Source organism: Helicoverpa zea, chromosome 28 (genome assembly GCF_022581195.2).
Source record: "Helicoverpa zea isolate HzStark_Cry1AcR chromosome 28, ilHelZeax1.1, whole genome shotgun sequence".
NCBI lineage: Eukaryota > Metazoa > Arthropoda > Insecta > Lepidoptera > Noctuidae > Helicoverpa > Helicoverpa zea.
Window position 1 is genome coordinate 111,069 of NC_061479.1, and position 27,998 is coordinate 139,066.

Genomic DNA, 27,998 nt, shown 5'->3' on the forward strand with positions numbered 1-27,998 from the left:
AGGATGTTTTTCATACAAAATATAATTTCCTTAAAAAACATTGATTGTCATCATACCTTTTACCAAAGCACGAAGAAGTGGCAAATGAAATACATTTCAAAATAATATCTTAAAACAACTGACCTACTTGCGCGTAACCTTTACCCGTAAATACTTCTATACATAGACAAACATAGTTTGTAATACCAACAAGGCTACAAGTAAAAACATTTATTATTTTACTAAATATAATGTAACACAATTTGAGCAATTTTCTCATAAAAATAACTATTATGTATAGAAACTTATACTACATTTTATCTATACTTATAATAAATCTGTAGAGAGGTTAATTCTGTACATTGAATATATTTCCAAAAAAACTATCAGGAGTTGATAAGTGATCGATACTGATGCCGAAAATGCAATCAGTAAAATTTTTGTCTGTCTGTCTGTCTGTCTGTCTGTTCGTTATGGAAATAAAAACTACTTGACGGATTTTAACGAAACTTGGTACACTTATTTTTCATACTCCTGGGCAGGTTATAGGATACTTTGCATCACGCTACGATCAATAGGAGCTGAGCAGTGAAGGAAAAAGTTGGGAAAACGGGCGAAGTTACTCCATTTTTTAAGCTTCCGTCGCGTGTCCAGCCTTAATGGTTTAAGCTACACAGAAACCATGTATGATGGAAATATTCTCCTTAAAATTATGTAAAAAATATCCCTTGGCAGCATATGTCTATCTTTGATGGTTGACTCACAATAACATGTGTAACTGTCGATAGTTTAGCAGTTCTTGGCTTTCTAATTATATTGCTTTACTATTACGTTTCTGACACTCTCAATCACACTAAACAAAAAAAGTTAACATTCTTACCTATTCAATAAAAAAAGAGTCATATAAATCGGTAAAGAAACACCAAAGTTATACATAAGAGACGGTAATAAGACATCGCGCGTGAATACTGAATCATGCTGTAAGGATCATTTTTGTGCAACGGTCGCCGCGCTCGACGCGGCTCGCGGCGCGGTGGCTGCGCGAGCTTCAAATAATGCATTATTTGGCTGTTTATGCGATTGATGCGAATAGACGTTCAGAGTGTTCAACCTTATTGACCGACAATAATTGACCTAACAAAACTTGCAGCTAGACTTTAAACAATTTATTTTTAAGTTTCTTTTGTGCTATTTTATAAAATAGGTAAGTATTAGTTATTTTGGTAGTGTTTAAATATTCGTTCAATAACAAATTATTAATAGTTTACATTTTATACGTTAGGTACGCATAGATTAAGATAATTGGATAGGCTGGTGTTTATTATTTCTTCCTCTCTTTACACAAAGTCCGAATCTAACGCGGACGAAGTCGCTGGCAGAAGCTAGTTATTTATACTAATTTTAAAGTACATGGAAATACCAACCAGTAGTTTAACATATCTGTCAGGAAACCATGATCTGCGATTTTCCAGATTTTGTCATAAGTAATGTCTGAATCGCGATTAAACTATTTGTAGTGTCACTGATCACCAATTTTTTTTCATGTTCACAATCATATTGTATTGCATTGTAAATTGTTTCAGCTATGTACATTACGAGGTGATTTATTGACAACTAATTGTGTGCTGTCAGCTGTGTGATATTATTATTAAAAACCGTAATATCCATCTAGGTTATTAATATAATACAAAACCTTATGTAAATAATTATAATACATAACAATGTACATCCGCCGATACACAAACTGTATATTTATTGTTATTAAAACTAGCTTTTTCCCACAGTTCCGTGAGCGATTTTCTCTAAAGTAGCTAACGTGACGTTTTGCGCTTCGGATCGCTTTGCGTTGATGATTTACCTTTCCTAAAGTTTAATTTATCTCACAAAATTAAAAAAATATATAAGAAGATCATTTCTCAAAATATTTCACGTTAATTACATTATTCTGACAGCACATACCACTTTTGATGTTTCAAATTCGTGTCTTTCACAGGATGTTGCTTTATACGTTAACATGTTATTTATTGTACTTGAACAGGATCTCAGCTCTGTATGCGCATGAAGACTGAGCCGATGACTGTGAGCAGCAGCTTGAATGTTCTGAACACGAGGGTTCTGATGTAGTGGTTCTGAAGCATCAGCCTGCAGATCAACGTCACCACGAAGAACAGGAAACCGTAGTGGACGTAGTACATTCTAGAATGAGACACATATTTAAAGTGTTATTTTATTCCGTTAAAATACATTAAGAATTATTTATAAAAATACATAGGTATATTTTTTAATGACCAATCTGTGTATTATCACAGATTACTATAAGTATTATTTAAAGTGTCCCGTAGAGAAAGCGAATCTATAAAACGGAGAAATAAAATTGGGACAAAGGCAGGAGGCTGCTAAAAAATTGTGTGCCAGACCGATCATTCGTGTAATCTGCGTTAAACGGACACTGACACACAAAATGACTGTTTCAGTTGCGGTTTTCTATATTGTAATTTTATTTCGATAGTTTTGCTTGTACCCCTTCTCGGTGCTCACTGGCAGGTAAACATACATACTTGCGCAAGTGTTTTCTCGCTTCCTGGATGTCTTGGTCTTTTTCCTTCAACAGGTACTTTCTCGTTCCTTTTACAAAATTCTCGTAGTGATCATCCCAACTGCAAATAGTAATTTTATTGAAAAACGTTTTTTTTTTTTAGTTATAACCTGATATATAACATCGTAACTACATAAAGCTATTTGACCTACTTCAGAGGGGAAGTGCTGTAAAACTTCACATGAAAATAATGGTTTCACACTGGTTGGTAAATGACGGAGATACTTCACCATTTTGGAAAATCGGTTCGGTCAAAAATGTCGGATATCGCTCAGAATAATAACTAGAAAACATTTCATCTAATATGTAGATAAGACATTGATATAAATGATTTCTTTTGTTATATTTCAAAGATAAACAAATACTATTTGTTCTATTAGTATCTTCTTGTCTGTGTAACTGTGTTCATAAACAATAAAATAACATACTAACTTGATAGTTTGAGGATCTAGATTATAAATGGCGGCGTCCTGGGGCGTTAACCTCGCCTGTAACCTCTTCACGTTGTTCGTCTCAAAGTGCCATTCACGCACGGAGAAGAATCTTAGCACTTCATTCATAGCTTTTAGACGCTGACTGACAGTTATCAGACTCATTCTGAAATTGAATAGAAAACAAATTAATCATTTTTATTTACATAAAATAAGTAGGTACAAGTTAGGTAAAAGTAGGTATAAATGTATCTAAATTAAAAAACTACCATTTTGGTAAGTACATTTTTACAGCGGCAACATTATAATTTTCGTTTCATTCCACGCAGAATTTTATTTTTATTTAAGAAATGATGTATAATATTACCTTGTTTTAATTCTTAGCAGTTTGGTGACATACTCGGCGATGTGGAGGGGGAGAGTTTGCAGTAGAGTTTCCATCGCTTTTTGTGTGACTCTGAAAAAAATACATTACATTTTTCAACTCTTTCACAACCCAATTAACAAACCTTCTTTAAAATCAATGCATCTAATGTCGTTGGAATACGTTTGGTCTCATATTATAATATATGTATAGTAGCAGAATGCCCGCTAAGGTTAAAAGTGCTATTGAGATTCAATTGTTATCCAATTGACACGTTATTAAATTAGCCCCAGATGTATGATAACTTACTTGTTCTCGACGCTGTACCCGCTGGGGTACCAGAAGGTGTTATCGAGCGGATGACCCCGTAGATTCTTACGCAGCGCGTCCTCGAAGTCCCCCCACGTGGTGGGGTTCTCACAGGTACTGCAGTTGTAAACCCTCACATGTTCCAGGCTGAGGACAAAAAACTACCATTTTAGGAGATTTTTATTTTACATTTGTATAATTATCGGCACGAATCTTGAGCTCTGACCTACATCTGCGCAGAAGTGATTTATTAGCAAAGAACCAATCCCGAGTGACGCTGCGGGCCAATCACAGCTTTAGCCCGCCCCCGCGCCTCACTTCATACCACAAAAGGGACCCAATAAATGACTTCTGCGCAGGTGAAGGTCAGAGCTCAAGATTCGTGCCGATAACTACACAGACACAATAAAGAAAGACGACAGGAAAGAAAGAATTTACAAAGGTAATGCTTATTTCTAAAGAAATCTCTTCCAGCATACCTTCTACCTAAATTACGCCGGCGCCACGTGCCCTCCCAGGCACGGGGGTGTAACACCGACAACTTCCAGACTACGGGCTGCTTTGTGAAAGTTTCTCAAACCCACAAAGCTATTTCGGCCCGACCCGGGAATCGAACCCGAGACCTCGTACACAGCAGTCGTAACTAACCTCTTTCCTCATTTACCTATACATAATTCCACCATTCAGCATTCCAGTAACGTATGGAAACAGTAGGGTCGATATGTTTCCTCTAATTATTAATAACTGATATCCGGATCGCGTGAGGTCATGCATTGTGTTTGCAATGACGCTCCATATTATTATTAATAATGTCTATTGGGTTCGTTAATTTAAAGGCTGTTCATTTTGTGATACATTTTCCTTATGTTTTCCTGTGTGGCTATGGTATGAATGAAATGTGCTCTGTAGGCAAAGGAAAACGGGACACTTAGTATAAACATAGTTACAAAGTCGTCATTTTTACAGATGACGTATTTCTGTTGCTGATGTAACAACAAATACTGAAAACTAGAATAAAATAAATATTCTGTAGCGCTCCCGTACATCACATACTTACATGTGGGATAGTTTTTATTCATTCTATGGTTACGTACCTACGTCATATACTTACATATTATGTTTAGTATTACTAAATTTAATTATGTACCTAACTATAGATAGGAAAAAATATGTAATGTAAGTATCACATTTAATTGTATTAGTCATAATTTAATTCCTTTTCCGTGTGAGAGGAGACCTGTGCCCAGTAGTGGGACGAGAGAAAGGCAGTAGGTAACAGTAACATTGGTAATCATCTCGCTATATACCTAACAGTAATAATAATATATGACGTTGTGAATTGTGGATTTGATTTCTGAAATATATTTTTCCTTGTATTCCTACTCACCGATCCACAGCAGTCTCCCAGGCGACAGCCAGCAGCGTGTCTATAGCGATGTCAACAGGTAACATGTCGGCACCAGCGCGGCTTCGGCAGCAGAACACATGGAGCAGACCCTTACCGGCGCCTACGACGACGCCCGACGGACCGTTCAGGTTCTCTATCCAGCCGGGGAAAGGGTGCCGGAGGGAAGAGATCACTGGGAACAAGATACAACGTGCTATAAATGTTGATATAGGACCAGAGGTCACTTTTGGGCTGTCTGTGAGCTCGTGTCTAAGGGTGCATCTACACAGTGCAAGTAGTTTGCGCATGTTGAGGCACGTGCGGGTCTAGCCACTCGCGCCGAATTTTGATCTACAAGTAATCTCGAATTCCTGTATTTAGTAAGCAAAACAACAGGATTTACTTAAGCGAACGATTGATATCCAACTAAAATTCAATCACGCACGACTCAACTACGATTAACGTAAGTGGAATTCTGTTATTTTTTATTTTAAATGAACGATTTTAACCTTTTCTGTGATTCATAAAGAATCATATTTTCTGCAAATGATTTACGATTGCAACATGATTGTAGAGCAGAGCAGACTACTCTATAGACCAAATGGCAGACCAATTGCAAACAAATGAAATTTCATTGGAATACGATTGGTCTAATATTAGTAGCAGAATTTCCGCTAAGGTTAAAACTGCTACTAAGATTAAATTGTTATCCAATTGTCACATTATTAACTTAGCAGAATCAAGCCCCATATATGTAGATGCGAACATTGGTAAGGAGGTAGCTGGACTTACCGATGCTAGGTCTGAAGATGGCGACAGGATACCCCCTGTTGCCGTGTTCCTCCACCACGGTCTCGGCCAGTGCCTTCGTGAACGTGTACGTGTTGGGCTTCGGAGCTATGTACCTGACAATGTACAACATACAATTTCCGTTTTTTAATAAATTAATAATTAATGACGTCCATGGTCGATTTCGGTCACGGCAGCTGTTCTCATTTAAGGAGATCAGCCAGCTGTGCAGGACATATTATAGTGCACAAGCATTTGCTTGGACACAGGTGCACTCAATATTCCTTCAATCCTTCACTCTCATAGCCGGATGGGATGGAATCCGAAACGACCGGAGAGAGATCAGGCGCAGGAGCGACATTTAACGTGCTCTCCGATGCACGAGGGAATCAATCACCAACTTCCACTCTACGGGCTGCTTTGTGAGAGTGTATAAATATAAAACCCACAGAGCGATTTTGACCCGATCCGGGGAATCGAACCCGAGACCTCAGTCATAGCAGTCGCGCTTGCGACCACTAGACCAACGAGGCAGTTAATTTGAGTTTGACAGTCACCCGGCTGACAAAGTAATGTTCAGAACGGACCTCCAGCTATTTGAAGTACATAAAGAGCACTAGCTTTTGCCTGCGGTTTCACTCACATCTTGTGGTAACTACTACGCGCTTCCAGGTAAAAAGACAGAGCGGCTACCTATATGACAGAAGCCAAGTAAGTCCGACACCAGTCTAACCAAGGGGTATCGGGTTTCCCGGGAAACTGGGTTGAAGAGGTCAGATAGGCAGTTACTCCTTGTGGCACACTGGTACTCAGCTGAATCCGGTTAGATTGGAAGCCGAACCCCAACATAGTTGGAAATAGGCTCGGGAGATGAAGATGGATAGATACTCACTGGGCGTTGATGGTAGCGAGGAGGTGTTCGGGCACGCTGTCGGCGACGGTGAGGGCCTGGGCGAGGGGTACGGGGGGGGCGTACACTCGCTCCTCCACGCGAGTCAGCTCCGCGTTGCTGTAGGCCGTCGACACGTGGATGAACGCCTGGAGAAGAAACGAACACATTATGTATAGACTTTTGTATATAAGTGGGCGGAAATAGTGGCAAAGGACGGTCAAAGAAACGATGGATGGATTGTGTGAAAGTCGATGAAGTTAGAAAGAATGTTACTTGTGAGATGACGGCAGATAGAAGAGCATGGAAGGAGAAAACGTGCTGCGCCGACCACAAATCAAATTGGGATAAGGGCAGGAGGATGATGATGACGAAGATGACCTCTCTTGGTTCTCCTTACCTGTATATTAGGCAGTTTATCGCATATCTCGAGCAGTCGCTCCACCGAGCGAACATTTTGTTCCATCGCCACTCGGAGTGGCTCGTCGAACTTCAGAGTAGCAGCCGAGTGGAAGACTATGGACACCTGTAACAGAACGAACAAGTTTCATCAAAGTCAAAGTCATTTCTTCTTAATTTCAAATAGGCCTATAAAAGCTCTTTCGAAACGTCAAGTAGTTGCTCGGTTCCAAAGAGTTGGTCTTATGGTTTTAAAAGAAAATAAAATTAATCACAATAAAATTATTTTTACGGATTTCCGACGTTTCCGTTATCCGTAAAAGTACATAGTTTTATTTAAATGTCTAATATTCGCGAAAGTGTTAGAAATCAATATTAATTACAATAGTTTTCTAATTTCTATAATATATTCCAGAGAGAGTTATTTAATGCAAATTAAGCTGATACTTATGTATTTCAAAATATATATTTAATGTCTAAATCACGCGCGACAGTAGATTTACCGTAATTTCAAAATGGGTAGGTATTCTAGAAAGTTGTTGAAAGAAGTTCTAAGATTTTTATAACTATTTCAACTGAAGACATATTTTTTTAAATAACGTAAATCTGTAACGTCACAACTCGCGATTTCATACAAATTGCATAGAAAGGAACAGTTTTTGACAGTTCAATAAAAGTATTGCATTTGAGTAGTCGGAAACTGTTGGAAACTACCGTATTATCATTATCTAAATCTCCCGCAATATTACATTTAAAAACAAAACTATCCACATATAGAATTAGTTATAGTTTCGTAAGCCATTGCGATAGCCTGTAGTGGCCATAATTACATGTAATCGTATCTACGGCGATGTTACAACATGGCGCTTGCATTATAAGTTGTTACATGTAATATATCAAAGTCAAGCTTTGAGGCTGTATATGTTAACAATTTGTGTAACAGTGTGTTAATGTAACTAATTAAGGAACTTTAATTAATTCGGCAGCATTATTTATGCTGCGGGATTTTTGGCGTGAGTTACCGTGGCGCTGGTACATAAAGGGCTTCAGAAGGAACATGGTGGGTTTTAGTCAGTAAGAGTCTGACATTCCCGAGCGCTGCTAACTCACAGCGAGATTCGATGGGGCATTCGATGATTTCCAATAAAAAAGGCATTACTCATGGTGATATTTCTGTTGCTTTGCTAACGAGGATTAGAAGTTATATTATAGGGCTAGCGCTTTTACGCAAAAAAAGATGAAAAGACCTCTCAATTTCAGCGACAATTTTTTTTAAACCACGAGTTGTCAATTGTTTACCAAGATCAACGTGGAAAACCCGCCAGTGTGAAAACAGATAGACAGTTTATCTATGTATGTAAGCCGTTTAACTATGTTCGTAGGTACAGTACTTGTCCCTTATGTCAACTATGGGTTATGAATGATTGACAGCCCTGCGTTACACCATACCGACGCATCTTGTGTTGCCAAACAAGTTTGTACTTACGCGGTTTAAAACACCCATTTTTATTTTCGCATGACTTTCCACAAAAAAATAACCGACTTCTATAATAGGTACATATAGGAGGGTAAGTACGTAAAACTTTCTCCTGAGTGTGTCCAATACTATGCTGAAACCCACACCAAAATCGGTCCAACCAAACACATATACATTCATACAGGTAAAACTGAAAACCTCCTCTTTGAAGCCGGTTAAAAAGGTCTCCTGCCAAAGTATTCTTTTCAAAATGTCGAAAATTAAATTACCATGTAGGCTATATATGGCTATGGATTACACATACAACTCTGCTGCATTGAGTAATTTTAGCAACATCCAATGCAACAACAAAATATTCATAAATTATTTCGATATACATAGTTACAAAACTTGATTGGCTATCATTATACCCGATGTTAATATTGGAAGGGCTTAAGGGCACAGATAATATCAGCTACAACACAAAATGTCGGCCACGGTCGGTTTTCGCACCGCATTCACTAAGTTACGAGAAAGTTCCAAACATTTCCGTTGCTTAGCAACGTAAATATAACCTTTATAAGTACTCATGTCGGTGTTCATTTAAATAATTTACTCAATAACTTTGTGTTAGGGTAAATACGCCAAATGTCGGCCCCCTTAGCGATTTTCTGATTGCGGTTCGCTATAGCACCGTCAGTTTCCAACGAAAGATAGTTTCTGATGCGGTTTTGGATAGTTTGATTAATCTATGTCATGTTTATAGGCATAAGATTGATATTTCTACGAAAAGAAAAAAGTAATAAGGCTTAGATGCGTCGAGAACAGAAAAACCCTAAAGTCGGCCATTCACGGCCCAAGGTCGGTTGCGTTTTTTCCAAATGTCGGCCAGGTATAGGCTGTTTTAAATTAAGGCAGTGACAAATATTATTAACATGATTTATTTTAGCAGAATTATAATATAATACTAAGTATACATTTGTAATTGTATTTGTTTAATTTATAGTAAAATATTTTTTTTGTTTCCCCTAAACAAAAAAAGTCGTATTCACGACCAACCATTTATATTTTTTAAGCTAATAAGAACGGTTTAATAGATAGCAAGTATCAAACTATAAAGCTACCATAAACATGCCTACAATACTGTCAACTCCTACATTTAAACTTAACTCCTATACGATATAATGAATTATAATAAATAAATTATTTCATTTTGAGAAAATGAAAAAATATAAAAGTATTTTTTCATCAGCCTGTATAGTGGCGCTTGAGTTCGAGGCTGGTCGACATTACGATTATTTACGATTCTAATGTCGGCCCCTATTTCTTGTACCTTATTTCTCGAGATTCAACTAATATCACCCCGGCCGTTATTTGGCTATTAAACGTAAAATAGATCTATTTGCCTATAAGCTTTGCAAATTCTCTTGTTAAGCCAACGGAATTAGTACAATAGGAATTTATAAAATAGACTGCATTTGCTTTAAGTCGGCCACGGCCGAGACTCCGGTTTTAAGTCAAAACTGTTGTCCTAATGGCGGCCTCCTATTTTTCCTTGAAAAATATACGCAAAACGCTGAAAAAACTATCTTAAAATATAGTAAAAATAACCCATTAGTGACAATCAAGCTTAAAACAAAAATAAATAAATGTTTTATCGTTCTAATATCAATCCCCAAAATGTGAGTATTCACTTCGAGTAAGCTACTTTACGTGCGAATTTGATGTTTCAACGGCGCAATCGCTACTGACGCTCAGTATGAGAAGAGTAAGTGACAGAATCGGATAGTAACGATTTGTACGTATAGAGTATAAACCAAGGTTGCAATTCGAGGAGCAAAACTAACACTTAATTACCTTTTGAATGAATGCAAGCTGAAAATGTACAGACGGCCGAAGTTTGGGGGGAGGCCGACATTTGGCGTATTTACCCTATATAGTTTGGTAAGATTCCCGCGCTTTTTGCTGTCATGTTGAGTTGTGTCAAAATAATTTGCTGGCTACATTTTTTTTATATTGTGGCCTAGTAGGTAAAGAACCAATGGAAATTTTCTAAGTTAGTATGTACTTTCTAAGTATATCTTGGACACAAATGACTGTGTTTCGGAGGGCACGATGAACTGCAGGTCCCGGCTGTTAGTGAACATCTTTGGCAGTCGTTACGGTTAGTCAGAAGCCAGGAAGTTTGATACCAGTCTTACCAAAGGGTAGGTATTGTGTTGTCCGGGTAACTGGGTTGAGGAGGTCAGATAGGCAGTCGCTCCTTGTAAAGCACTGGTACTCAGCTGTATCCGGTAAGACTGGAAGCCGACCCCAACATAGTTGGATAAAGGCTAGGCAGATAGATGTAAAATGAATGAATATGGTATAGTATAGGTAAGTGCCTATGTCCCTGTATAGCAGAGGTCAGGATTTATTTATTTTAGTACTTAGGTAAGGTGCATTGCATAAGTTATGCATATTTATTTACGAGTTACAATGTACAATACATACATTATGCATTTTCTGATGTGTTTCCATATTTCATAATTTGCCATGTAAATAGCTTAAGTGGTACTTAATTATTTTTGTATTTTTTTTGGTTCTATTATAGATACACTGGAATATTTTTAACCAGTGTGCAAACATTGACCACTACCGTATTCATTTATTATATGCCTTTTCCCAACTATGTTCTCGGCTTTCAGTCTAACTTAATGCAGCTGAGTACCAGCATGCCACAAGGAGCGACTGTCTATCTGACCTCTTCAATACCCCTTGGTAGGACCGGTGTCAAAGTTACTGGCTTTTGACTACCCGTAAGGACTGCCAAAGATGTTCAAAAATAACAGTCGAGAACTTCAGTTTATCGTACTAAAGAACTCGTTACGACGAGATGGTCACCCATCCAAGGACCGACCGCGGCAAGCGTTACTTTACTTTAGGATCGATCGATCCGCGTGCCTTTGACTTACCCACACGCTCTTATAATATAATTATTTATACAATATATATTATTTACCTTTAATGTGAAACAATGCATTGTAATAGAGCTTTTTTTTTTATTTGTGTAAAGTGCGTTTTTTGTTTGTCCCCCGGATTTGACCTAATTTCATTCTTAAACCCATTAACTATTTGAGTTTTTAAAGATACTGGACCAAAGAAAATACATTTAATTTTAATTTATTATATTAGTTTCTGTTCTAATTATTCATTATTTTGTTTTAACAGCATTTAAATAAACAGGAGAAGGCTTTTTTTGCTTGTCCCCAGCTGAATTTGTATGATTGGATCAAGAATATTTAGTAATAATATTTTTCTACGGACGATATACTTTTTTTAAGGGGTTTAGTTTCTAAATGTCATCATGTAATAATATTCATCAATTCATTTGTAATATTCTGGCTTATTTACATAAAAAAAGCTTATTTATATAAAATTACGATGATGAAATTTTGATCCACCCTGAACATTCAGTATTGTGACCGCATTTTATAGTACTTTAAGCCACAATTTTTGGGTCCTAATACTTTGAAACAGGCACTACTTAAACATACTACTGCGTTTTACTTTACTTTACTATTAAAGTCAAAAGGACTTTGAGGAACGTAGACGTTTTGTTGCTGGCCCCGTACAAGAACAGAATTTATGTTCAGATATGTGTTTGAATTTTACTACAGCGTAACCAAATATTAGGATTGCTGTTTATTTCTAGAAACCGCCATTTCTTTAAGTTACTGTTTAAAATGACATCAAATGGAAAAGAACCACAAATAATTTTTTATAATTTTTTCTTTAATCGGCAAGTATGAAAATGTGACTTCCGTTTTGTGACCAAATCTAAGGTTACATACGGGCTGAGCTCAAAGTCACAACATGACTGACCCTATAAAGTTAAGTTTACATGGAAAACAGTGATGTTGTTTCAGAAATTCAGAATAATAGTTTTCTGTGGGGATCAATTTTATTTTATTCATGTTTACAATCTTTATGTAAACGAGGTACAATATTTTTTTGTTATTATTTGTTCCATTATTAAAAAGATATAGTATTATACAGTATTTCTTGATTATTATTAAATGTTGATCTGGAATATTACATAATTATAATAATAGCGTCCATGTAGATGAAGCTTTATCCTTTTCAGGCGTTCAGTGGTGTGACTGTCCCTGTTTTTTATTTTAAACAAAAAAATATTTAAAATTCTTTATAAAATACTGCTTTGTTCTGTTTTCGCTCGATGGACAGGAATTTAATTTTGATTCATAACTAGGGATCACTGCAGAAATATATTTTTATTATAGCTTAATATTTTAAAAATTAATATCCGATGTGCATCAAAAGTCACATAATTGAAATTGAAGTTTGATTTTTGTTATAAAACGTTCAAAGAATTGTCGTGTTTTGTGTTTTTTCCTTTTGACAAGATTGCTTTCTTTAATTAGTAATAAAAATATTAATAATATATCGAGTAGTTTTTTGTTAATATCATACTCAATAGAGTCACATCCTGGAAGTGATCACATAGCTTTTTCCATTATGTATTCAGATATTTATTATTCTAGCTATATTTTTGGCGTTCCAACTTAATTTTCATTAATTTCAATCTATACACTATTTAAAAATAAAAAAAAGATTCCATAAATAAAAGTTTTTTTAAAAAACGAAGTTACATACATGTTGACACAAATAAAAAAAAAAAAAAGCTCAATAGCTTTTATTACGTACTTATACAATAGAATACATTCATTAGGTATAAACTATTTAAAACTAAAGTAACTTAATAAAATTAAAGTAATGAGTAACAAAACGGCTATTTCAGTATATTGTTATTTTAATTATTCAAGTTGTTTGTTTATAGTTTTATAAATAACATTAGGTTCATTATTAATGTAACAAAAGGTAAGTACATTATGTAGGTAATGGTATCGTATTAATAAATGAGAACCTATTTGTAAATATGTTTTCGTAGATACTGAGTCTGCCACCCTATCCCGTTGTGGGTGCAGCGTGAGGGAGTGTCTTACTGACTAAAGCCTATCATGTTCCTTCTTAAGCCCTATATGTACCAGCGCCGCGGTAGCTCGCGCGAACAATCCCGCAGCCTAGAAAAAAGCCTGTCTTTAAAAAATAAAATAAAGTATCAATTTACCTCTTTAAGCTGTGCCATGCCGTCCGCCTCCATGCCAAGCTGCGGCTTGGAGACATCTCCGGAGACCACACACAACTTCTCCAGCTGACGCGGGTCACGAGCTCGTACGTTGTCAAATACCTGACAACATTATACATTCATCTAAAATAAAAGTATTTTATTCAAAGTGGGCTGAAAATCAGCACTTTTTGAAGGTCAAGTCTACAAAAGACAGCCACCAAAACGCCCAGCCAAGTTCACCTTCACCTTCTATGTATACTAATGATTATGATGTCCTCATGTAAGGAGATCAGCCAGCTGCACAGGAAATATTATAGTGCACGCACATTTGCTTGGGCACAGTTGCACTCGCTATTCCTTCACTCTCATAGAGCGATGGGACGACAAACCGACACCACCGGAGAGAGATCAGGCGCGGCTCAGACATATGAAAACCGATTTGAAAAATTCTTTCACTGTTAGAAAGCTACACTGCATGCCTGCTATATATTATGGCTCACCAGTGAAACAGCCTAAAAAAGACTAGTGTGTCAATATCGTAATAACACGCTTTTGACTTTCTATAAGGCGGATTTGTACACACCTTTAAGGGTGAGTTGCATCATCACTACATAGATAGTATAAAACAAAGTCGCTTTTTCTGTCCCTATGCCCCTTTGTACGCTTACCTAAATCTTCAAAACTACGCAACGGATTATGATGCGTTTTTTTCAATAGATACAGTGATTAAAAAGGAAGGTTTATATGTAAAATAGTGGTATTATAATAATAGTGGGGAAATACTCTTATCCCGTGCGAAGACGGGGCGGGTCGCTAGTTTAACTATAACGTTACCTAACCAAATAACAACGTGCCGCATGTCTGCCGCCCATTGGTCACATCGTCGATTTGACAACTGAAAATGGTCCGGTTATCGATATAGATATAGAGGTACCTAGTTAAATGGTGCAAATCACTGTATGTATTAAATTGTTTTTTGATGTTATTTTGTAATAAAAACTGATTGAATTCAGAAAGATCTTGATCATAATTTTTATTTGATATTCCGATTGGATTTTCATGGCTTAATTTATTCTTTTTAGAATTTGGAGCAACAATAACATAAAAAAAACGTTAATACCTACGCTTAAATTCCGTCAATGAGTTTTTTATTCATAGGTAAATTATGTAACACGAATCATATTATATTATCTACATGTAATCATAATTATCATTCGCAGTTTTTTGAGGTTATAAAAATCAAAAAAACAGTAAGTAATTATATGGTTTTGAAATCACGTTTCGACAACGTGGTACCTAAAACAAAATATGTGAAACGTCAAAATGTACCTACCTAGGTACTTGGCTTTGATTGACTATAAGTACCAAGTACCTACCAGTAAGTAATATTAATTGAAAAAAAAAACAAGTTTAAAAGAAAACAAGTTTTGAAGTATGTAAATCAATAATAAGTTAAGTAGGTACCTGAAGTTAAGTGAGTAATTTTTTATGTTGGACTAGAAGTGGTTTTAAGTCGTTAAACCTCTTATAATAATATAATTTATGAAAATATTAGTTTTGAACTAAAAGAAAATACGTAAGAGAAAACAAAGTGTCGATCGCTGTGTGTAGATAAAAAGACGAATAAAAATAAATATTGCTAAGTTCTGCGTATAAAAAAAATCTGAAAGTGACACATCATCACCATTAATTTAAGACACATTATGTGTCTAAGAAGTTATTTTTAAAATGCTTGAAGAAAATACGGTGTAAAAGTTGTATCGAAAACTATATTTTTTTACTAGCCGTTTTCCCGCGTTTTCACCCGCGTCCCGTGGGAACTACTGCCCGTACCTAACGGGATAAAATGCAGCCTATGTTTCTCCCAGACTCGCAGACTTTCTAAAGCTGAATTTTTAAAAGCGGTCTTGTAGTTTAAGAGGTTATACATAAAAAAAAAGTTTTTATTTTTTATGATATTAGTATAGATACATAGAATGCCTTAGTGTTGCCATACACAAAGCTCCCACATACCTGGGACTGCTTGAGTTGCGCCAGTCTCTTGTGAGGGGAGTGGCCCTTCTTGTCTCGCATGAGCAGGTGCAGCCTCCCCACCTCCGGGCACGTGGATAGCAGTCGCTCGACCAGGACCTGAACAGCATCAGAAAGAAATATAATCACCACAAATAACTCTGCCATCCTGAGTGCTGATTACGAGTTTTTTAAGCTAACGCGCTCGATACGTAATTATAACTGAAATAAAAAATCCTATTCATGTTGACGCTACTTTCTTAGGAGATTCTGTGACATCTTCGCTAGTCATTTGATGTCTATGCTTTTGCCAGAGACATTAAACAATCGTTTTTATCAGGTCTTGATTGATTCAAGATCATTCAGAGATTCAAGTCTTGATGAAAAGTTCGAGAAAGCTCTATTCTCTACCTTTATTTTCTCAATTTCATAAAGGAAAAAAAAATGCAAATGCCATCGAAAAAAAACTGAAAATACGCACTTTTAAATTCTAAAAGCAATTTTTCAAGAGAAAACAGCATAAGCAATTTGTCAAGCAAAAAAAGCATTTAATATAACATTGAACGTAAATGACTAGAATATTCAAGATACTTATTTTTCCAATGCTTTTTTTCTAAATTCTTTATTTTAACGATTTATTGAAAACATGTGCAAGATTGTAAACAGGGAAATAAAATAAAATGTCAAATCTAGATATTAAAATAATTATTAATAACTTAGGAATCAAGTTTGATGAAGTATTTTCCTCGAATTGCACTTGCTCAATAATACTAATATTTAATAGTATTCTTCTTACTTAATAGGTACCTACTTATACTTTAAAATAATTAAGATCCGACTACATGCACTATGACACTTTTTCAGCAGGGACTTTTTTTTTGGATGCAGCGCTCGGGAGTGTCAGACTCTTACTGACTAAAACCCATCATGTTCCTTCTTAAGCCCTTTATGTACCAGCCAACAATCCTGTAGCCCCGGTGGCATAGACAAAGGTATGTAACCTCACCTTCCCCATGAAGCCGGTGGCTCCTGTGATGAGGATGGAGCGTCCCGCGTAGAAGCGCGGTAGCAGGGGCTCGGCGGGGCCCGGGGATACCGGCCGCGGGACCATGGTGGCTGGAAATCAAGACATTTTGTATAATATAGTAAGTCAACGTATTACAGCGTATCAAAGTAGGTCAGGCAGCGTAGGACGTCCACCAATAAGGTGGATAGACGATCTTATAAAGGTTGCCGGAAGACGCTGGATGCAGGTCGCCTCCAACAGGTATCTGTGGAGATCTAAGGGGGAGGCCTATGTTCAGCAGTGGACGTCCTATGCCTGAGATGATGATGATGATGATGATGATGAGTAAGTCAAAGTCACCTCACAGATAAGCACTTTTTAGCGTCAATATTACAAAAGGATAACACCTCCAAAACGCCCCCTTTCACCACTTCCTATGTGTGTGTGTGAAATAAAATATAGCCTATGTTACTCGCAGATGATGATGACGATGTCCTCCTAGCCGATTATCGGCTACGGCGGCTGTTTTCATATAAGGAGATCAGCCAACTGGCTATGAGAGTGAAGGAATAGTGAGTGCACCTGTGTCTGCGCAAATGCTTGTGCACTATGATATGTCCTGCGCAGCTGGCTGATCTCCTTACATGAGAACAGCCGCCGAAGCCGATAATCTGCTTGGAGGACATCATCATATCAATAAAAAATTGTTATCAAGAATATTAGATTATTGGAATGAATTTATAAATATCTAGGTGTAATCTAACCTTGGAGTATCAAATTCCGGAACAAGCATTGACATTACGCTCATTTGATTTAATACAAAGTTGTAAGTTAATCTAAATATTATAATACATAACAATATGATAATGCATAATGTAGTGATGCAATATGAACTCTTTGACATAGACAATGTTCTAGTACCTAATTATAATTTATTAAAAACTTCCACATTCCTATATTTTTTTTTAAAAAAAAGGTCGTATGTTGTAAAAGAGTCGTATGTTGAATGGTTAAACCGATTTTGATGTCATTTTCAAAAAAGTTTTAAAACGTTTTGAGCAGTTAAGAAAGATAAACTATTTATGATGCAAAATGATGCACACAAAATATCATTATATAAGAAGTTTTGGCATTTAAAACAAATCATTAAAATAAATATTTTATTAAACGAACCTCTGTAAACCGACTTCTAAAATCTATTATTTTTTTTTAATCATCAATGTTTTGAATGTCGGTTTAATTTTTTTATCGATCGCAAAAATCATCAAATGACCCCTCCCGCTGTGGGTTAGCAGCGGTGAGGGAGTATCAGAATTTTACTGACTAAAAACCGTCGTGTTCCGTCGCAGGCCTTTTATGTACAAGGGCCGCGGTAACTTGCGCGAACAATCCCGCAGAAGACATTAGTCTGACTCTTACTTAAACCGCAGAAAATAGCTAGTACTTAATATTAATAAATAAACATAGTAATAGGTATTTAACTAACAAGGTTTTATGTAGGTACATAGCTACTTAAAGATCTCGTTAACAAACAAAACTGCATCTTAGAAACCTCTTGAGCATTCTTCACGGTACGCCCATAAGTGGAACTCAAAAGACCATCCTTGCCAACAAGGTTGCCTCGTGCATACAACAAGAGTACCCACAGATTGCCAACTTTTAGTCGACCGACAGCTTGTTTTGGGTTTACATCGGAGAGCACGTAAATTATCGGTCCTTCGCCTGATCTCTCTCCGGGTGATGTCGGATTGCCGTCCCATCGCGCTATGAGAGTGAAGGAATAGTGAGAGCACCTGTGTCCAAGCAAATGCTTGTGCACTATAATATTTCCTGCGCAGTTGGCTGATCTCCTTTTATGAGAACAGCCGCCGTGGCCGATAATAATCGGCGAGAAGGACATCATAGCACTCATAACACAAGCTAATAAATTGCTTAATTGATATTTTAATTTGAATCGGTTGACAGTCGGCCGACTGTTTAGTCTGCAGTTTGCAACAAGTATTGTACATAAGTAATGTTATTTGTTTCCAGTATTATGGAAATATAGTGACCATTGTTATTTGTACTAAAGTGTAGTCTATTTACTCCACAAATAAGGTTTTACTCATGTTTATGCAGAATCGAGTTAGAAACGTCAATTTTGTGTTTATAGCACTATTTCAAGGTATTTTTCGGAGGGCACGTTAAACTGTAGGTCCCGGCTGTCGTTCAACATCCTTGGTAGTCGTTACGGGTAGTCAGAAGCCAGTAAGTCTGACACCAGTCTAACCAAGGGGTATTGGGTTACCCGCGTAATGGGTTGAGGGTGTCAGATAGGTAGTCACTCCTTGCAACACTGGTACAAACACTGGTACTCAGCTGCATGCATAGATAGATTCAAGGTATTTTTTTTTTTTTTTTACAGTTAGAGAGAAACCTAGTGGCTGACGGCTTTTCCCGATAATATTCTATCTATAGAATAAATAGAATAGATAATAGAAGTAGCATTTATTTTATTTTTAATTTTTTTTAGAGTACCTGCTTATTGAGTTAGTATAGGATAACAGACTTGTGTTTAACACAAGGCGTTCTGTCAATATTTGAGCAGTCCGTCGAACGAGGCACGTTGACTCATACTTTAGCACTAACTTAAAATACATAAGCACTTCAAAGTTTATGGCTTTTTGACAGTCGTGTTATTCTAGTAGTCGCATAGCATGACTGCTGACTGCTGTGAACTAGGTCTCGGGTTCCCGGTTCGGTCGACATTTGTGAGCATGCTCGTTGGCCGTGGTCTGGGTGTTCCAATATGTATTTATAAATATGTATATATGTAGCCATATGCAGTTTATCAGTAGTGTTAGCACCCATAACACAAGTTAATTAATAAATAACTTACCATGTGGCTAAGCAACCGTGTGTGAAAAGGTGTCCCGACATTATTATTTCATATCTGATATCGGACCAATACTTCCTGAGATAAGCGCATACATACTCTTCAGCTTTGTAATCAAAATGTTTGAACGCTCTAATATTAATTAGCATACCGCTACCTACAGCCTTTTTTATCGCCCCCTGCTGGGCACAGGCCTCCTTTCACACAGAGAAGGATTAAATTGAGCATGAATAGAATATTAGTATATATGTATATTCCGCACAAATATGCAGATAGAACTAAGATATGTCCAATCTCTCAAGTATGAGGGCTAGGGTTCGATTCCAGGTCAGGCAAGTACCAATGCAACTTTTCTAAGTTTGTATGTACTTTGAAGTACTTTCTAAGTATATCTTAGACACCATTGACTGTGTTTCGGATGGCACGTTAAACTGTAGGTCCCGGCTGTCATTGAACATCATTGGCAGTCGTTACGGGTAGTCAGGAGCCAGTAAGTCTGACACCAGTCTAACCAAGGGGTATCGGGTTGCCCGGGTAACTGGGTTGAGGAGGTCAGATACGCAGTCGCTTCTTGTGGCACACTGGTACTCAGCTGAATCCGGTTAGACTGGTAGTCGACCCCAACATAGTTGGGAAAAGGCTCGGAGGATGATGGATGATGAACTAAGATATGTCACTGACATTGTCCGGAATAAAAGGTCAATATGTTATGTTTTTTGACATAAATTAATTAATTAGCCATTCGAGATTAGATTAGCATTTACGTATGATAACATGAAAACACGGCGATTTTTGCATAACTGTATATTAACTAACCAAACAACCCGGCTACGCACATCTTTCCTTCTAAAAAGATTTCATTATCTATCATAATCGTATCATACCGAAGTAACTATTAAGGTAATCCGTGATCACACTATGATGATGTCCTTCTAGCCGATTATCGCACATTTGCTTGGACACAGGTGCACTCACTATTCCTTCACCCTCATAGCGCGATGTGACGACAATCCGACACCACCGGAGAGATTTCATTAACGTGCTCTCCGATGCACGGGTGTATCAATCACCAATTTCCAGGCTCCGGGCTGCTTTGTGAAAGTCTTCTAAAACCCACAAAGCGATTTCGGCCCGACTCGGGAATTCGAGTCAAACCCGAGACCTGCTGTTCAGCAGCCGCAGCCGCACTCGCGACAGCTAGACCGACGAGGCAGTTACGAGGCAGTTACGAGGCAGTTACGAGGCGGTCATACTATAATATTATAAAGAGGAAACAATGTTTTTGTTTTGTACGCTAAAGGCTCCGAAACTACTGAACCGCTATGAAAACTTCTTACACTGTTAACAAGCTACAAGAGTGTAGCTTAGCCCGAGTAACATAGGCTATATTTTATCCCGGTACGGGCAGTAGTCCCACGGGAAAATAGATAATTTACTATAAAATTATATAATTAATTATAATATTATTTACATCTCGAGAGAACCTAGACTTCAAGGTCTGAAATCACCAATCCGAGTTAAGCGCACGTGGTGCGTCACGCTCATTCCTTCTCTGTGAGAGAAGAGGCCTGTGATTCACAGTGGGACAGTAAAAAGGCAGATGACGAAATAGCAAGTCAGTAATATTTGAATAGTAAAGACCAATAGAACATTACTTAGTGACAACAATAACCCATTTAGATTTTACGACGACTTTAATATTTGTCGCCTAGTAGTTTATGTCGCCATTTCTTATACTTAAATACATAAGCACTCATAAAAGGTAAATAGGTCATATTTTAGCCTTTTTCCCAACTATGGTGAGGTCGGCTTTCAGTCTAACCGGATGCAGCTGAGTACCAGTGTGCCTCAAGGAGCGACTGCCTATCTGTCCTCCTCAACCTAGTTACCCGGGCAACCCAATAACGCCTGTAATACTGGTGTCAGACTTACTGGCTCCTGACTACCCGTAACGACTGCTAAGGATGTTAAATGACAGCCTGGACCTGACAACGACGAGTAGTTATAACTATTATAGCTAGAACATCGCTCGACCACTCCGGACATTGCTCACCAAAGTCACTGTCGAACAAACAGCGGGGTGTCAATAGGATGGTCAATATTTGTGTAGTGACGTGACTTATGACGTCACTGGTCGTCCGAGTACATTGCGAACACGAGATCTCTTGAAAATACACATTTGAAGGTTGTTAAAATTATTTTTAACGTGAAAGGTTATTAGAAAAGAGTACCTTAGTATTTATTAATGATTAATATGCATGAAGCATGTATCTTTTTTTATTAATAGGTATTTTACTTGCATGTGATCTGATGAAGCGATGATGTGGTCGAAGGTTTAAGTGTACTTGACTCTGAGTAACCTATTGACTCTTAGCTTGAAGACATGTCCTTTCCTCTTTCAAACGAATAACGATTGGTTATCTGATGTTTTACCAAGTTAACATTCGATTTGAGAGAAATCTTATCGAACGCGGTAATAAATAGTATACCTGGACTGTCAACTGTAACAGCCTTTTTATCGTCCCACTGCTGGGCACTGGCCTCCTCTCGCACGGAGAAGAATTGAGCGTTAATATATACATATATTGGATTGAGCGTTAATTATACCTAAAAGCAATTTTTGATGTCTATCCGCATACCTATTCCTTGGTGACGACATCACACGTGTCCGGCTGAACCAATTTCAGCTAAAAACCAGAGGGGAGGTAGCTTGGACTTGGGAGAAGGACTTAGGATGGTTTTTGTCACCTACCGCCTACGAGAAGCAGCTATATCGGGACGCAAATAATAATTAGTTTCATCCATTTAGCAGTAGTTTAGCACAGAACCGGGGATTGTCCTTGGGTACATTTCTATAGTGTATACAGGGATAATCGTCGGTTTTGTGTCACCATTTCATTAAAGTTGTCTCAAAAGGGCTTGGCGTGCGTGTTGGCTTCGGCCCCACGTTCGCCTTCCGAAAATCCGGGACTCTGTAGTCCCGAGTCTTGTTCCTAGTATAGTCGGCTTTCAATCATTTAGTGTCTGCCACTATCATAAACCAGTAACAATTTAAACGGTTTAGAACGTTTAGTTTGTCGTTTCACACATTTGTGATATTTTCTGTGTACCTATAAGGAAGTATGGAATTTCTAGTGTAGCCAATTATCGCTAATTAACGTGGTATAGAAGACATCTCGTAGAATGACTAAAACTAGTGCAGTTGATAGGTACTATATCTTTTGGGCAGTTGACAGCTGTTAATTTTTTAATCTTTTTAGGTACATACAGATTCACTGACAGTAATTGTCAAATGCACCAAAATACATGTGCAAAAAGCGATCAGACCAACTACAGAATTGCATTTGAATTGCAATACATTTCATCTTCTTGATATATTCTTAATTTTATTTGTCGACGCAGTATGCCATCCGAAATTGTTTTATGGGTTTTAGAAACTTTCACAAAATAGTCTGTAAGTTGTCGGTGTTGCACCCCCAGCCTGGGAGGGCACGTGTCGCCGGCGTCCCCGAATGATACTCAGCAGCAGTCGTTGTTACAATTCCACGTCAGAGGCCGTCAGGCGGATTTGAGAAAACTCTGACAACTGGCTTGCTAGGTGCTGCCCACTAGTTATGGATAGTCAGAAGCCAGTAAGTATGACACCAGTCTATTGAGTTGCCTGGGTAACTGGGTTGAGGAGGTCAGATAGGCAGTCGCTTCTTGTGGCACACTGGTACTCAGCTGAATCCGGTAAGACTGGAAGCCGACCCAAACATAGTTGGGAAAAGGCTTCTGAGATGGTTTTATATAATCATTGCTCGTGCGTCTTTCACCGAATCTTTTCTAAGTACTTCCTAGGTGTCGACTAATAAGAGAGGTAACATGTCGAACGATAATTGCTTTGTTTTGCTAGCATAGACGAGCGAACGCGCGCCTAAAACTTGTATTGACGTCATTCACGTCAAGACGTCATGACGAGTTTTATTGACTCTTCTCTTGCAAAATAGGAAGGTACAGATGAACATAATATTTATGTTGCTTATTAATGAGTTTCAAAACGTTTTTACATGAGGAGGAAAAAAAAATTGAAAAATCTTCGTAGGTTTCATTGAAGAATTTATTTGAAAATTTGCTCATTTGAGAGTTAAAAACATTTACCGAAGAATGTAAGGCTATCTGTTATCCAGGTGCGCGAAAACATGGGTGGAAGCTGTTAAGTACATCTTGTGTATAGATACAAATATCGTAAAGAGGAAAACTTTGCTTATTTGTTTGTAAACTCAAAAACTACTGGACCGATATAAAAAAATTCTTTCACCATTAAAAAGCTATATTATCTGCGAGTAACATAGGCTATATTTTATCCCAGTGCAGGCAGTAGTTCCCACGGGACGCGGGTGAAACCGCGGGAAAGCGGCTAGTATCCTAGATGAGTCTACTAAATTATGTATGTGCATGTAACTTGGTTTCATAATGAAGGCAAAACAAGCAATTTTTTAAGTCTGCTCCAAAATTCCAAAATATCTTAGTAAAAAAAATTTGAAATTTGCATAAAATTGTTTTTGATAAAACCTGACCATCAATTAAGAAGTTGTAATATGAATAATTGTTTTGGCCGTGAAAATAACATTTTGGTTAAGTATAAAAAACGTAGAATTTTACAATTCTGATGTTATGAAGGGCATAATATTTTCTTTTGATATAAACAGCAGTTAGCATTTTATTTAAAACCTGTTTTATAAATTCCAAAAATCAAGAACTTAACGCGTTTTTTTTTGTAAAATGACAAATAATTTACCAAGTTGCAATATTTTAGGGCAAGTTACAAAACTACGTAAATAATACAAAGTAAAGTAGTAAATAACAAAATAAATACGAAAATACCAAATTATTTACATCCTATTTATACATACATATTGCTTAAGATTTTTAAAATAATAACCTAATTAGTTATAACAACCAACAAGAACAATATCCCTTGTACTTCATATATTTTTAGATAATTATGATTTTTAGACATTTTTCTTTTTACGCAGCAAAAATAATTTTTAATTGGCGATGAAATCTTATTGTACAAAAGGAATATATAATATTTGTACTAATAAATCTACATTTGATTTTGTTTTTAATTGTACTCGTTACAAAAATAAATTCTGATTGATGAGTATGAAGGTTAGCTTTGAGGTAACTGGGTTGAGGAGGACAGGCATGTAGCACACTGGTACTCAGCTGCATCCGGTTAGACTGGAAGCCGACCCCAACATAGTTGAGAAAAGGCTCGGGAGATGATGATTTAAAATTTATTGAAAATGCAATGACATTGAATTATTATTATTAAAAGAAGCACATATTTCTTTTTTTTTAATGTTACGTAAGACATTTTTATATAATAACTTTTGAAAAGATTCATCAAGGTTGTGTTTGAATCGCAATTGACTTTTTAACTTTTTATTATATATCACTATTTTTGAGTGCTTACAATAAATACAAAATGGCCTTCTTCTGACATCGATGGGTGAAGTATTAAAAACATAAATATTAATGCAATTATTTTGAAGGTGAAATATTAAATATTTTTGCATGTGAGTCCTATTTTTTGCTTCCGAGTGGAATTATATTTTTACGTAAGAAAATAGCTTGATTGCTGATTTAAATGCATGAAACGTCAGTATCATCTGCCTAGCTGTTTCCCAACTATGTTGATGTCGGCTTCCAGTATTATCGGATGCAGCTGAGCATCAGTATGCCACAAGGAGCGACTGCCTATCTGACCTATTCAACCCAGGTACCCCTGCAGTCCAATACCCCTTGTTAAGACTGTGTTGTCAGACTTTCTGGCTACTGACTGAATACTCGTAATGATCACCTTAAATGTCAGCCGGGACCATATGTAATTTCCGAGGCAAGGACTGACTTAAATATATCAATTTTCCGGCCAGGGCTGCGGCGTTGTTCGCGCGAGTTACCGCAGCGCTGGTACATAAAGGGCTTCAGAAGGAACATGGTGGGTTTTAGTCAGTAAGAGTCTGACACTCCCTCACGCTGCACCCACAGCGGGAGGGGTCATTTGATGATTTCCCATTAAAAAAAACTGACTTAATACTCGTAACGACTGCCAAAAATATACGGGTGACAGCCAGGACGATATGTAATTTCCGAGGCATGGACTAACTTAATTCTAAGGCCCATTTTCCGGTGAACCAGTGCATCTGCTACCTAGCCACGAGCTCATCAGAAGGTCAAGGTCATATTTCCGTTAAAAAATTGCAGATGATATCAAAAGTCTTTATGACAGCACGTATTTATAATTGTTAATTGTTTTACAACGATTAAAGCCATTGTGTTACAAGCCAGGGTCGCGGGTTCGATACCCGGTGTGGTAACGAAGCTGTAATATACTAAGATATATTATATTGTAATAATGTTGTAATCGTGTACGATTCCCTTTCTAAAAATGTTAATGGATGCAGAGTGTTTTTCGTGTTACACTCATTTAAGAGTAGACTGCAGACTAAACATCATCCTCCGAGCCTTTTTCCCAATCATGTTGGGGTCGGCTTCCAGTCTAACCGGATTCAGCTGAGTACCAGTGCTTTACAAGAAGCGACTGCCTATCTGACCTCCTCAACCCAGTTACCCGGGCAACCCGATACCCCTTGGTTAGACTGGTGTCAGACTTACTGGCTTCTGACTACCCGTAACGACTGCCAAGGATGTTCAATGACAGCCGGGACCTACAGTTTAACGTGCCATCCGAAACACAGCCAATGGTGTCTAAGATATACTTAGAAAGTATATACAGACTTAGAAAAGTTGCATTGGTACTGCAGACTAAACAGTTGTCCGATTTTGCAAAAATATTTTTTTAATTGAAATCTTGATGTACCTATGTGCATTGCATGATCCCTTGCTGCATGTGCATATGCTTGAAAATAGTACAAGTCCGAGCTTCTAACTATTGTCTCGCGGAATTAACGGTACATAGGTATTTTTCCTAACATTTTATGTCATGGATTTCCGCAGTGACGCCTGATTCAATAATTTATCGAAAATCTCGATTCCAATCAAAGTTTTCAGTCAGTCTAATACCGGCTAAATACCCTGATCGTTGTAATGTGCGTATCATTCATCTTTATACTGTTTTATGAGCCCAAACAAACTATCGGCCGACTAAAAGTTTGCGGTCTGCGCGCACTCTAAGTGTCGTTTTGTATGTAATGCGAAATGTTGTAACTTTTGTATTTTACTATGAAGATGGTAGCTATAAAAATATAATGTCACTAATTTAAGCTAATATTCTAAACGTGACAGTTTTGACAAACTTTGTAAGTATGTTGTTTTTCAGAGCAAAAACAACTGAACGGATTTTGATGAAAAAAGCAGCAGGTTGGTAGTAGGTTGTTATTCTGAATAGAATGCGAGATGTAGTTCCATCTAAACCGGGTGAAACCGCGCTAATTAGTGTTATGTTAAGTACTTTTTTATTATGATTTACAGATATAACTTGCAGATATAACTAACAGATTTAAAAATAAATAGATCTATATGACTTTTTTTATCGACTCTCCAAAACGAAGGAGGCAAAATTAACCATGCCAATAGTTTTTTTTTTTATGAAATAGTTTTTCACGCATCCGGGTAAATAAGTAAATTGTCTGTCTGAATGATTCAAGTTACGATAAAACAAAATAGTTATGTATGTATAATTTAAATCTAATCAGCCATTATACTGTGAAATCGTTTATAGTTTTTAATGGAAAAGAGTTTTTTTTTTACCGTAAATTAGTTTAAACTGGTTTGTAAAGGCAGTTATTAGGAACAGCTCTTGCAATATTAATTTGAAGTAAACAACTTTTAGAGTTATTATGTCAATAAATTTTTATTTGCGACTGTATATACCTCCAGATAAATAACTTAATGGTACGTAATTACGTGGCGCAGAAAATTCTAGTCCAGGAAATAAATAAATAAGACCTAACTTTATACAATAACAGTTCAGCTAAAAACTGAAAAAGCTGCAACTGGCATAACTCACGCGTTTACTTGGGTACTTATTTTACTATCTAAACTGACCACACAAAACATCTTTTTTTTTCAAATAATTAAATACCTAAGCAGATCATTAAGTATCTAAAACTCACAGTAAAAAATGTATTTATTAGAAAAAGAAAATAACTTACCAAAAATATTAAATCTCCAAAAAAGAAAAAAAAATACACAAAAATCGATTTAAGTAACACAATTTACAAAAAAAACTTAAAAAAAAATATTTCTACAATTTACTTAATTTCAAAAATAGCGCGTAAAATAAATAAATAAACACACGTAAAGATAGAGGTGCGTCACCTATGGTCACTAATGTTTGACTGGCGATCAAACGCAGGACAGCGATGCT

General features: G+C 36.9%; 1 protein-coding gene across 1 annotated transcript; it reads right to left on the bottom strand.

The window, feature by feature from the left end:
• Positions 1–4: 4 nt before the first annotated feature.
• LOC124643812 (putative fatty acyl-CoA reductase CG5065) lies at positions 5–27,998 on the bottom strand. Its single transcript, XM_047182913.1, has 13 exons — positions 27,784–27,998; positions 16,747–16,856; positions 15,744–15,860; positions 13,731–13,850; positions 7,145–7,270; positions 6,748–6,893; positions 5,859–5,971; positions 5,067–5,259; positions 3,680–3,826; positions 3,374–3,463; positions 3,008–3,172; positions 2,538–2,636; positions 5–2,175 (listed from the first exon to the last, which is right to left on the bottom strand). Exons 2-13 carry the CDS (start codon positions 16,849–16,851, stop codon positions 2,022–2,024), a joined length of 1,575 nt encoding a protein of 524 aa, XP_047038869.1. The 5' UTR covers positions 16,852–16,856; positions 27,784–27,998; the 3' UTR covers positions 5–2,021.

Excerpts from the sequence above, each read along its gene's own strand:
- LOC124643812 (XM_047182913.1), bottom strand. The coding sequence starts at position 16,851 with ATGGTCCCGCGGCCGGTATCCCCGGGCCCCGCCGAGCCCCTGCTACCG. Across the intron at positions 15,861-16,746 it reads CCACCGGCTTCATGGGGAAG|GTCCTGGTCGAGCGACTGCT; the intron begins GTGAGGTTACAT and ends GATGCTGTTCAG. Across the intron at positions 5,972-6,747 it reads CTCGCTACCATCAACGCCCA|GTACATAGCTCCGAAGCCCA; the intron begins GTGAGTATCTAT and ends GTACATTGTCAG.